Below are 13,128 nucleotides of genomic sequence, written 5' to 3'. Positions count from 1 at the left end.
CTTTAAAGAAAAAAAAAGTCTTTATGTGACAGGGAAAGTCAGAGAGGATGGGGGAAGGGCAGAGAGAGAGGGAGAAGCAGACTCTCTGTTAAGCAGGGAGCTCAGACGATGTGGGATGATGCAGGGCTCAATCCCAAAACCCTGAGGACCCTAGCCCACTCACTGAGACAGCCAGGTGCCCCTATCTTGTCCTTTTATAATAAACTGGTAAGCAGTAAGTGAACTGTTTTCCTGAGTTCTGTGAGCCACTCTAGCAAGTTAACTGAGCCCAAGAGAGGCTTGTGGGAGCCCAGATTAATAGCCAATTAGCACAGGTAACAGCCTGGATTGCTGTTGGCATCTGTGTGGGCAGTTTTATGGGACTGAGTCCTCAACCCCTGGGATCTGATGCCATGTCTGGGTAGATGCTGCTGAGTGAGTTAAAGTGTGGGACATTCTGCTGGTATCACAGAACTTCTTGGTGTGGGGAAAACCCTTGGATGTCTGATGTCAGCAGTGTTGAGAGAGTGCCAGCCATGTAAGAGCAAAGGAGGCACAGGAGGAGAGTGGGTTTTTCCTGACACACAGGCTAAGGGGAGTTTGAGGAGTGTTCTCTGCTGCAAAATATGTAAAGGTACATGAGTGGGAGACTAATTGCTAGGTACACTGCCTTGTTTGTGTTTGGGGATGTGGCTGCTAAATTAGTGCAGGAGATAGAGTGAGGGACACCCGAGTGGCTCAGTGGTTGAGCGTATGCCTTCTAGCTCAGGGCGTGACCCCAGGGTCCTGGGATCGAGTCACACGTCGTGCTCCCTGCATGGAGCCTGCTTCTCCCTCTGCCTGTGTCTCTGCCTCTCTCTCTGTGTGTCTTTCATGAATAAATGAATAAAATCTTAAAAAAAAAAAGGTAGAGTGAAAGATCTTTTCACCCACCTCCGATCTATGTGCCAAAGGACCTGGAATATGCCTGGGGGTGCTATACAAACAAGTGTTAAGTATAGCAGAGCAACAAAGGGTTGGCTGGTTAAAGCAAGGAGAGGTCTGAAGGACACAAGGATTGTAAATACAAGATGCAGCTACTACTCTGAGGGCTGAGATGCAGCTCCCAGAGAAAAGACCCCTTCCCCCCAGGGCTGAGAGCCTAGCGACAGCTCCGCACGTGCTGGAGAAGTGCCCGCAGGACTCGCTGGGAGTCCTTGTAGAGCCTAGGGAAAGCTGGCCACGGAGAGTTGCTAAGTTCCCTCGGAGGCAGGTGCTCCAAGGCCCCGGAGCTGTGAGAAGCTGCCCCTGCGGCGGGGGGGGGGGGGGCGGGGGGAGGCCGCAGAGGCTGCAGGTGCCTGCCTAGGAGCTCCCTGGAGGCCTTGTCTCCCACACCGCCTCCCAGTGCTTCCTGCTGCACATCTCTGCAGCGCTGGGCCATCCGGGGACAGAGGAGGCGCAGAGGGCCTGGCTCCAGCGCAGGGTCCATCGGGGACGGGGGAGGCTCAGAGCGCCCGGCTCTAGCGCGCAGGGCAGGAAAGGAGCGCGAGCGGAGCTGGAGGGATGCACGGACAGCTGGCAGAGGTCACCGCTTAACACAAGTGTCAGTTCACTCTCTAGGGGCGCTGCAAGGGGCTCACTGGCAGCTCGTGGCGGGACGCGGCCGACCCCAGCCTGCGGAGGGGCGGACGTTGACACAGCCTGGTAGCTGCTGGCCGGTTGCGCTTTGTCCCGACGGGTGCCAGGAGTTGCGTCCTACCGCACCCCACCTTCCTGAGGGCTTAAGCAACACGGGTGCTGGAGCGCAGGAAGGCTTAAACGGGCGTCACTGGGGACCTGAAGGTACTCGGCAAATTGAGAAAGAGAAAGGAAGTAGCTTCGCCCCGCCCCCTTCCTACCAGCCCCGCCCACCAGCGTCCAAGCCACGCCCTCCTCTTCCGGCCAGCCCCGCCCCCCCTCCCCGTCCCCGCCGGCTCCTTCCCCACAGACCCCGCCCCCACCTTGCTGCCGGCCCCGCCCTTCCCTCCCTGCTAGCCACACCCCTTCACGCAGGCCCCCGCCTCCCAGCCCCTCCCCACCAGCCACGCAAGCATCACCTTCCTGCGAGCCCCTCCCTCCCCAAGGCCACGCCCCTCACCTACCGAATAGCTCCTCCCCCTCATCGTGGCCCCGCCCCCGTTTCCCGTCGGCCCGAGTCGGCGGAGGGGGGGGCCCTTCCCGAGCGCGAGGCACGCCGGGAAGTGGCTGCCCTAAAGATGGCGGCAGAATTGAAAAGTTGAAGCGGTTCCTGGAGCCCTCAGAGGCAGGGGACGGGCAGGGGACGGGCTGGGGCGGGGCTGGCGCTCTCTTGCCCTCCTTGAAGGGGTGGGCGGGGTAGGGGCGCGACAGGCGCGCTCCCGCGGCCGAGGGGGCGGGCCCAGGCGGGCGCGTCCCCGGGGGCCCCGAGGGCGGGGGCGGGGCCGGGGGCGGGGCGTCGCCTCGGCCCGGAAGTGCGGGGTGCGGGGTGCGGGGCGCGGACGTCCCCTGGCGGCCGCGGCGGGAGACTGCGGCCGCGCGGGCGGGAGGCGCGGGAGGCGCAGGAGCGGCGGCGACGGCGGCCGCGGGGCCGGGCGAGCATGTAGCGGCCGCGGGCGGCGCGGGGCTCCCGGGGCGGGCCGGGCCGGGCCGCGGGAGCCGCTCGCGGCGACATGGAGGAGGAGGGCAAGAAGGGCAAGAAGGTGAGCGGCAGCGGCAGCGTGCTCCCCGGGCCGGGCCGGGCTGGACCCCAGGGCGGGGCGGGGGGGCCGGGGCTGGACCGGGAGGCGCCGCCGCCGCCGGTCGGGGGAGGTCGGGGGACAGCGGGGCCGGCAGGCTGGAGCCCCCGGCGGACCTCGCGCGCTGGGCCCGGGCGGCGGGGGTCGGTGTCCGCGGATGCGCCGGGAGGCGAGTCCCTGGACAATGGGGCTAGGTGGTCCTCCGCCCGGCCCGCCCCGCGGGGAGGAAGGAGCCACGCCTTTCCGCCCCTTCCGGTCAGCGCGTCCCCCTAACCCGGGCTGTGCACATGGCCCTGCCCGCGGGCTCCTCCGGGCCGGGGAGGGGGCGCGGGCGCGGGCGGGCCCCGGGGGCTCTCCAGGGCCGGGGTCTCCGCTGCCCAAGGGACCTCTGTGTCCTGATTCCGAAGAAGGGAGAAGCTGTGCTTAGGGACAGCTGCTCGCGGCTCGCTCAGCGGTTGCAGGGTCGCTCCATTTGGCGCTTGGATTTCGGGCACAGTTTAAGGGGCTCCTTAGTTTGTGTCGTTTTACAAATGTGGCTTTAACTGTAGGCTGGAGTAGTTGATAAACTCATTTTCAGGAGACTAATAGCGGAGAGGCCCTTAAGAAGAAAAACCAGATTTCAATGAAATTTCTCCTTTCTCAGGTAGAGGATTTCTCATCTGCTGGATTTCGTTAACGTGCACTTCGGGTGCACGAGTTTCAGACTTTGGGAGGTCCTCTGCTCTCCCCAGTCTGCACAGCCGGCTGGAGGCAGCTGTGCCCATCCTCTGACTCCGCACCTTGTTTTACATGATGCACCATTTTTGGAAGGCTGTGCTTGAAATCCGGTGTGGCCAGGTGGTCCTGGGGGATCCTGTGGCTCTCTCTCTCTATCTTTCCCTCTCTCCCTCTCCTTGCTGGGTCGTGAATGTGTGTCTCATTCAAGTACGGTACCAGTTGCAGTTCCTAAGTCTGGAAAACAGCCTGAGCAAGTGATTCAGTCTGCCAGCGCTAGACTGCAGGGGGGTGCTGTGCTGCCCACCACAAAGGGGGAGAGCTGAGCTTAATGTTTCTGTCACAGCTGGGAGAAGGCTCCACATTGCATCTTTCCCTGTTATACAGCAGGCAGGTGGACCAGGGCCCCCACCGGAGATGGCCTGGCTGCCAGTGGTGCTCATGTCCCAAGCAGATCTCGGGGCTTGGCCTGGAAGCATCTTCCACACTCGGGCCAGAAGGTGCTGGCTACAGAGGCTCACCTCCTTAGAATGGATGCTAACCTGTCAGTGATGGGGGAGCAGGGGGTAGGTACACTGACTTCTTTCTAGAACCTTCTACAAGGTTTGGTAGGAAAAGTAGAATATTCCACAATGTTGAGAGAGACAAAGAATCCATGAGATATTCCTGAGCTTTTAAAATAGAAGAGAGGGATCCCTGGGTGGCGCAGTGGTTTGGCGCCTGCCTTTGGCCCGGGGCGCGATCCTGGAGACCCGGGATCGAATCCCATGTCGGGCTCCCGGTGCATGGAGCCTGCTTCTCCCTCTGCCTGTGTCTATGCCTCTCTCTCTCTTTGCGTGTGACTGTCATAAATCAATAAAAAATAAAAAAAAATATTAAAAAAAAATAAAATAGAAGAGAGAAGCCAGTAAAAATCAAGAATTTTAGGGATGCCTGGGTGGCCCAGTGGTTAATTGTCTGCTTTAGCTCAGGTTGTGACCCCGGGGTCCCAGGATCAAGTCCTGCATCAGGCTCCCTGCAGGAAACATGCTTTTCCCTCTGCCTGTGTCTGTCTCTCTCTGTCTCTCAAGAATAAATAGCTCAGCGGTTTAGCGCCGCCTGCAGCTCAGGGCGTGATCCTGGAGACCCTGGATCGAGAGTCCCATGTCCGGCTCTCTGTATGATGCCTGCTTCTCCCTCTGCCTGTGTCTCTGCCTCTCTCTCTCTCTGTCTCTATGAATAAATAAATAAAATCTTTAAAAAAAAATAAGTAAATAAAAATCTTTAAAGAAATAAGAAACAAAACAACTCAACAATTTCAGAGTTAGGAGCAGTGTTAACATTCAGGCTGGAGAAGGTTGATGCTGAATTTCTTTTCTTTTTTTCTTTTTTTTTTTTTTTGATGATGAATTTCATTGTGTCTGTTGGAGAAGATAATCACTGGTTACATAGTTGCCTAAGCCAGGAGCTCTGTGTTTTCTCTGTGGTCTGCCCCTGCCCTAGCTCATGTTCCCATAGGCAGGCCAGCCAGACAGCTCTGGGACGTGAATTCCTATCCAGGCCACGACTTAGCACACTTTCCCTGCTGCTTCTGGCCAGAACCTTCCTGCTCTGCTCCTCTTGCAGTGAGGTCACCTCCAGCTCATGAAATTTGGTGCTTACGTTGTTCTCATTATGGTCACATAACCAGATTAGTCTATTTTAAAAGTTACACACAAATTCAAAAAAAAAAAAAAAGTTACACACAAATTCAAGCTAAAACAGTGGAAGTAAGGACCTAATAGTTTTATGAAAGTACAGTTCAGACATTTAAATTCCTTCTTCAGGGGCATCTGGGGGGGCTCTCGGTGAAGCATGTGTCTTTAGCTCAGGTCGTGATTTCAGGGCCCTGGGGTTGAGCCCCATGTCAGGCTCCCTCCCTGCTCAATGGGGAGTCTGTTTCTGCCTCTCTGCCCCACCCTCCAGCTCGAGCTCTCTTTGTCAAATAAATAAATAATTATATATATATATATATATGTATTTAATTTATTTACTTATGAGAGACCTAGAGAGGCAGAGACACAGGCAGAGGGAGAAGCAGGCTCCATGCAGAGAGCCTGACGTGGGACTCGATCCTGGAGACCCGGGGTCAATTTGGGCTGAATGCAGGTGCTAAACGGCTGAGCCACCCAGGGATCCCAAATAAGTAAAATATTAAAAAAAAGTTCTCTTCAGTGAGCTCCCTCAGAATTACAGATTTTTTTTTTAAATTTTTATTTATTTATGATAGTCACAGAGAGATAGAGAGGCAGAGACACAGGCAGAGGGAGAAGCAGGCTCCATGCACTGGGAGCCCGACGTGGGATTCGATCCCGGGTCTCCAGGATCGCGCCCTGGGCCAAAGGCAGGCGCCAAACCGCTGCGCCACCCAGGGATCCCGATTTTTTTTTTTTTTTAAGATTTTATTTATTTGAGAGAGAGAACGCACAGGCAGGTGGGCAGAGGGAGAGGGAGAAGCAGACTCCCTGCTGAGCGGGGGAGCTTGATGTGGGGCTCGATCCCAGGACCTCGAGATCATGACCCAGGCCAAAGGCAGCTGCTCAACCAACTGGGCCACCCAAGTGCCCTGAAAATTGCAGATTAAACCTTTATTTTGTATTTTGATTTTGACGTTTTTTTAAGTAGGCTCTAGGCTCATCATGGAGCTTGAACTCATGACCCTGAGATCAAGAGTCACATGCTGTACTGACCGAGGGAGCCAGCCGCCCCCAGATTTATACTTTATAAATGTGGATTGGTAGGTGTTTTCATGTCTTCAGACACTTGTCCTGGTGTCTTGTCAAGCAGTTATTCAGGCTTCTTCTAATGTGGCCTCAAGACAGGAGTCTGTGAACTGCCAGAAAATAAGTAGGACAGAGTGGATTTCATATAAAGTGGCCCCAGGTACAGTTCTGTCCGTTCATTTTTCTCTTTCTTTCAACGGGGAAGTAGGGGAGAGGGAGAGAGAGAATTTTAAGCAGATTCCACACCCAATGGGGAGCCCGGCCTGGGGCTCGATATCATGACCCTGAGATCAGCACCTGAGCCAAAATCAGGAGTTGGACGCTCAACTGACTGAGCCTCTGAGGTGTCCCCAGCCCTGTCCTTTCTTAGGCTACCCTGGCACATATGATGAGGGCGATTGGAACCCTTGTAATGTGTCATGGAAAATCCTGGCTGATGGGGACGCTGGAGGAGCTGGTCAGGAAATGAGCAGGTCCTCGTTCATCTGTGGGATGCGTATGTGGACCAGGATATCCACTGGCTGCTAGTGGTGTGGGGCCTGGGGAGCAGGACTGACTGCTGGGGCACACATCCTGCACACATGTCCTCACGGTGGCTGGTATCTTTCAGATCATGAGTCCTGATTTGGGGTTTGGAGAATAAGGTTGCCTCTTTATGAAACGGATCCAAGTTTCATGAGTTTTGACACTGTTCTGTCAGGCTGTAATTCTTTTTTGTGACAAATGTAGGTGTACACGTGAGTTGGATTGAATGCTTGATTGGACAAAGACCTCAGCCTGTGGGAGGTCACCACCGGGCCTCTACTCTGTTGGGTCCCTGCTTTTGCTACGGCGGGTCAAACCATCAGTGGCCAAGCTTTCAACCTGAACAGTTGAATATTTTTACACTGGGTTACTTTGTTTGCATTTTGTAAAAGGAAAGAAAGAAAGAAAAAGAAAGGTTATAAGGTACCCCAGAAATGTAGGGCTGGATGTTAAATGATAGCAAGGAGTTATTTTTTTTTTAGATTTTTAAAAATATTTATTTATTTATTTATTTATTTATTTATTTATTTATTTATGATAGAGACAGAGAGAGAGGCAGAGGGAGAAGCTGGCTCCATGCCGGGAGCCCGATGTGGGACTCGATCCCGGGACTCCAGGATCGCGCCCTGGGCCAAAGGCAGGCGCCAAACCGCTGAGCCACCTAGGGATCCCCTAGCAAGGAGTTATTAATTTTGTTGATATAATGTTTCTATCATGTGGTCCAGGTCTGATTGATAGACATGTGTACTGAGCTATTTATAGGTAAGGTCATGTGAGTCCTAAGATTTGTTTTACTCAGACTGGAAGCAGAACAGAGGGGAGATAGCCCAATGCGCTGGAGGTGCATGTTCCTCATCCGTTATTCTGTTTACTTTTTGGAATTTTGGAGTTTTCATATAAAAAGTGGGGAGAAAGGCAGTCCCCCACATTATGGGTCCTGGGTCCTCAGCTCCTGTAGCTGCTGGATTGCCCCTCAGGTGGTGTCTGTGAGGCACTGGTGCTTGGCTGGACCAGTGCCTTTATACCTTTGCATGTCCAGCTGTCAGCCTTCCACACCAGTGTGCGTGTGCCTGTTTGTGTGTGAGTGTGTGCGTGTGCGTATGTAGCTAAAATGAAAATCTAAAGAAATGGTACTTTTCTTTTTTTATTTTTTTAAAGATTTTATTTATTCATGAGAGACACAAAGAGAGAGGGAGGCAAGAGACACAGGGAGAGGGAGAAGCAGGCTCCAGGCAGGGAGCCCGATGTGGGACTCCATCCGGGGTCTCCAGGATCACGCCCTGAGCCAAAGGCAGACGCTCAACCGGTGACCCACCCAGGCGTCCCAGAAATGGTACTTTATATAAGCAACACAATCTTTTTTTTTTTTCTCTGTTCCTTTTTGTTTCTCTCATTAAAAACTGCCAGTCATGACGTGTCGCAGCCATCACATGGGGTTCACAAAGGGACTTTGGGGTCTGTGCCTTGTTTTATCTTTCTGCTGGAGTAGGTTTTACAGTGACTTTTGGGTGACCATGTGGCGCCCCCGAGCTGGGAGGTGGGTGGTGGGGGGGCAGGAGGTGCCTGGTGGAAGCAGTAGGTCCAGCGGCCAGTGGACAAGTTCAGTGAGGCCAGCAGTCACGAGGCTCATTCCTCTCCGATTTGGAGAGTTCCCATTCACACAGTACCTTGTATTTATTAGTTTTCGACCTAAAGAACCATAGAGTCCCTGCCACCTTCAGATCTGTGACTCGCCGGCCATTGCGGGTGAGACCCAGAGAGCATACCCGAACCTCATGATACTTCTCCGTTCCTGCTCGAGCATCGTTTGGAGAGGAACACATTTCTTTCAGCGATGGTACCACCAAGGAGGCTGCTCTTAAGCGAGAGGGGCTGTCAGCCTTGCACCTATGAGGTCGGGGACAAGTGCCTTCTGTACTGAGGGGCTCGGTGACTATGGTCACTGTTGCTGTCCTGTTTGTTCCTTTCTGTCAGCAGCACTAGCCTGGCTCGTCACTGCTCTCTGGTGAGAGTGACCAGCCACCCCCTAAGGACCAATGTGACAGCATGAAATCCTCCTGTTGGTTTACCCGATCACCTAGGACATGCTTTGTGCAGTGAGAAGCACGGCTCAGGCTGCTGCATCTGGTCTGGAGAGCAGGTGCCCACATGGCGTGGGAGAAGGGGGCACCCTGGGTATCAGCTCACCCCACCTGGGGACCATGTACGTGATGTTCAGCAGCGGGTGGGGTGCAGGATGGGGCCCCTGAGGTTCTGGGAGGCCCTGGGCCCAGGCTGGGGAGAGGGGGTCGACCCTTTGTGCCACAGAAGCTGCTGGGGGTTGCCTTTCTCCAGTGACTGTTCCCTGGTGCTGACTGTGTGCCAGGACCAGATGCTGGGGACACAGATGAGCTCTGTGGCCACTGAGCCAGAAGTGGGGCTTCAGAGGACACACGAGAGTGGAACTTCAGAGAAAGTTCCTTTGATGAGACCAAATGAGAAAGCACTTTCTCTTATGAAGGCGGCAGGTCCAAGTGTGAGAAGTTCCTGTATTGAAGCTCTTGTGCCTTGACTTTGAACATCATCAGTGTGCAGGCAGCTGGTCCTCATCCACTCCTCCTCCCCAGGTACCTTGGGCTGAACTATTTTCCCCCCAAATCTGAAGGGTGGAGCCCCAAGCCCCAACACCTACGAACAGGTCTGTACGTGGAGAGGGGTCTTTAAGGAGGTGATGAGGTAAACGAGGTCAGTAGCGTGGGCCCTGCTCCAGTGTGACTGCATCCTCATCAGAAGAGGACGTCAGATTGCAGACCTGCACTGAGGGATGACCTGGGGAGGACACGACCATCCGCTCACCCAGGGGAGGCGTTGGGAGGGACTGCCCTCCCCGCCCCCCTTCCCGCCCCCCGGATCTCTGACGTCCGGCCTCCAGCACCAGGGGAGGATGGATGCTGTTGCAGCCACCTGCTCTGGTGTTTGTTAAAGCGGAGTAAAACAGGCTATCCTGAAGCAAGCCCTGGACATCAGGGTGATGTGGCAAGAGTCCTGTGCTAGGACCACATTGGGGGAATTGGTCTCAGTGTCACCCAGAGGTTCTGAGCACCTGGTCTCCACAGTCCCGTCCCACACGGACAGGCTACTCAGGGTGGCAGGGTGACCTGGCGCTGTGTTCTGTGGGCCACCGACCACATGCCTGTGTGGCCTGTGACAGGCTGTGTGCCTGGGTTCTGAGCCTCAAGATCCTGCCTGCAGCTGGAGAGTGGGCTGAGCGGGTCTGTCGTGACCCTGCGCCCAGGTCCATGCCGGCTCTTCCCACCACTGAGCTTGCTCACTCTCCTCCCTCCGCCCAAGAACAGTAGTTCGGTTTTCATGGTTATGCAGGGAGTTTAGGTTTGGGTTTGTCACCTCCCCATTCTCTCTCTGTCTCTCGTGAATAAATAAATAAAATCTTAAGAAAAAAAAAAAAAAAAAAAGAAAAATTTTCCCCTTAGCTGTGTGTGCCAGAAATGTTACCCTTTTTCTCCTAAGCGTGCCTGAATAGTAGCAGGGTTGGTGTTTTTGTTTGCCAGGCTCGTGCCAAGAATTAGGGCATTTGATTGTGGGCATTGGATGTGTGCAGTGGAAATAATCCCCTTTACTGAGTGCAGCAGGAAGTTGAAATTTGGGCTTTTGTTCGAGGCTTAGGATGGTGGGTATCTTGTAACCCCGGAGGGGGAAGGAGAGTTGAATGGTGAAAATGAGAATGGTCCACGTGGACCTGTGGGGTTCCTGTCTGTACGGAGCACTTGCTCTGGAGCTGCTCACTTGTGTGGGCCCTGCTGTTTCACCTGCTGGTACTCCTGACTTGGACAAAGACACTTGTTTCTTTGGCTTTTTTTTTTTTTTTAATTAATGAGAGACACACACAGAGAGAGAGGCAGAGACGCAGGCAGAGGGAGAAGCAGGCTCCATGCAGGGAGCCTGACGTGGGACTCGATCCCAGGTCTCCAGGATCACACCCCCGGCTGAAGGCGGATGCTAAACCACTGAGCCACCCAGGGATCTCCTGTTTGGCTTTTTATTTTTTTTTTAAGATTTTATTTATTTATTCATAGAGGCACAGAGAGAGTGAGAGAGAGAGAGAGAGGGGCAGAGACACAGGCAGAAGGAGAAGCGGGCTCCATGCAAGTAGCCCGACATGGAACTCGATCCTGGGTCTCCAAGATCACACCCCGGGCTGCAGGTGGCGCTAGACCGCTATGCTGCTGGGGCTGCCCCTGTTTGGCTTTTTATAGTGACAGTTCTGCACAGTTTCACCCGCAATCTAGCATGCCTCCTGTGTGTCCTTACCATTAACTCTGCAGGCCTGTATGCTCTAGAACATTGCATTTTCCCTCACTGGTGGCCTGGCGGGGATGCAGTTTATGAATCTAATACTTGGACAGACCTATGGGTCACACGTCAGCAAATGTCCCAGGTCCAACTGGCAGGAGACATGTCCCTCTAAATGACTCTCACCGATTTACTGACTCCTGTGGTATGACAGTGGCTGGAGCTGACCTGCCCTTCGTATGTGGAGGTGAGACCCACATCAGGCCCTGTGAGAAGTGTCCTCTCTCCCAGGATTGAATCTTCATTCCCCCTCCTTGGAAAAAGAGTGTACAGTCCACCCCCCAGTGTTTGATCTTGAATGTTCTTGAATACAGCTGAGTTGGAAGGATTTTACAGCAAATCCCTGTCCACCCACCACCTAGATTCCACTGTTAACGTTTGCTATGCTTGTTTTATCCCACACACCTGTCTGTCTCTGAACCCACCTGAAAACTCGCCCTGCCTCTCTGACTCGTTTCAGGGTAAGTTACAGACACCATTCTGCTTCCATCTGGGTACCTCAGCATGATGATCCGTAGCTGGAAATCAATGTTGCTCAGTTTTCTTTTGCTGCAAAATGTATATAAAGTCAAACGTACACATCTTAATAGTGTATTAGCTAAATTTTGACAGATATGTACACCTGTGCAACCCAAAGCCCTGTCAAGAATTAGACTATTGCCATCACCCAGAAAGCCGCTCACACTTCCTAGGATGTGTGTTCCCTCGCCACCCTGGCAGCTGCTGCTCTGGTGGTTGGCGCTGTGGGTGGGCTTGTCAGATTTGGTTTCTGTTCGAGAACTTCATACACATGGATTCAGGCAGTACTTTTTTTTTTTTTTAAGTAGTCTTTTTTTTTTTTTTTAAGATCTATTTATTTATTTATTAGAGAGAGAGCAAGAGCATGTACACAGAAGGAGAGGGAGAAGCACATCCCTGGTTAGCAGGGAGCCCGGTGCGGGGCTCGATCCCAGGACCCCAAGATCCTGACCCAAGCTGAGGGCTGTCAATGAACCAACTGAGCCTCCTGGGTGCCCCCAGCCAGTACATATTCCCTTTATTCACAGGATTCTGGGATTCACCTGTGATGTCCAGTAGCGGTCTACTGCACGTCTACACCACGGTCTGTTACCCACTCATCTGGTGTCAGCTGTTGGGTTCTTTCGAATCTTACATTCTCCTGAAAAGCAGTGACCATTTGTGAACGGGTCATTGCTTGGACGTATGTGGCCATTTCTTTGGGGTAAATACCTAGTAATTGAATTGCCATCGATGCGTAGTTACGTACTGAACTTTGTAAGACACCGCTGAACCATTCCCTACCAAATTTTTGTCTATTGATTCTATCAGTTACTGAGAGAGCGTTGTTTTGGGTTTCTTTCTCCTTGTAGCTCTGTGCGTTTGGGCTTCAAGTTTGTGTTAAGTACATGCACACTTACGATCGTTATGTCTTGTGGAAAGGAGTCTCATTGTGAAATGACTGTTTATTTGTGGTAATATTTCTCGTTTCAAATTGAATTCTGATGCTAATATAGCCACATCACCTAGCTTGCTTTTTATTTTATTTTATTTATTTATTTTTTAAGCAGTGTGTTTAACTGGGTGATTTCCACAAACTATACACGAAGTTTCTAACTGTCACAATTCAGTGAAGTACAAAACATGAAGTTACAGGCTGTGGGAAGAGAAGGCAACACCAGCGGTGGCACCTTCCAGTCCTGGTTGGTCTAGGAGTAAGGGGTGGAGAAGGTTTCGTCTCGTCTCAAACTGAGCCCCACATTTCAATGTACAAAAGAATTGCTCTGATCAGTATTAAATTGTATTGAAAACAAAATGGACTAAAAAGCGACTACCACTGTATATTGGGGTGGAAATGGGAGGAAAGAAGGAGTCCTTCAGAGCAGGAGGGGAGACAGCTGGGGAAAGAAAGGTTCAGTGGCTGTGACCTCAGGTGGTCACGCACACTGCTCCATTTTTACTTTTGGTTTCAGGAAGGTCCGGTTTTTCTTCTCTTTCTTCCCCTTTGTATTTGCTTGGAAGTTTCGCCAGCTGTCCACACGGCCATCTCTACTTTCCTCAAAGTTTTTCTGCCACTCCCTTCCTCGTTT

The 13,128-nt window shown here is 53.0% G+C and overlaps 1 protein-coding gene across 3 annotated transcripts in view; it reads left to right on the top strand.

The window, feature by feature from the left end:
- The first annotated feature begins 2,518 nt into the window (after positions 1-2,518).
- The window catches only part of CCM2 (CCM2 scaffold protein), a 43,441-nt gene continuing 32,831 nt past the window's right edge, over positions 2,519-13,128 (top strand). For 2 of the 3 annotated variants that reach the window (XM_041752246.1, XM_041752241.1), the window contains exon 1: positions 2,519-2,675. In XM_041752246.1, the coding sequence (XP_041608180.1) occupies positions 2,646-2,675 (30 nt within the window). In that variant the 5' untranslated portion in view covers positions 2,519-2,645. The remainder of the gene's footprint in view (positions 2,676-13,128) is intronic. The other variant, XM_041752243.1, reaches the window with a different exon arrangement.

Source organism: Vulpes lagopus, chromosome 4 (assembly GCF_018345385.1).
Source record: "Vulpes lagopus strain Blue_001 chromosome 4, ASM1834538v1, whole genome shotgun sequence".
NCBI classification, from domain to species: Eukaryota; Metazoa; Chordata; class Mammalia; order Carnivora; family Canidae; genus Vulpes; species Vulpes lagopus.
The sequence above is the reverse complement of the archived record's forward strand: the minus strand, read 5'-3'. Positions and strand labels throughout refer to the sequence as shown.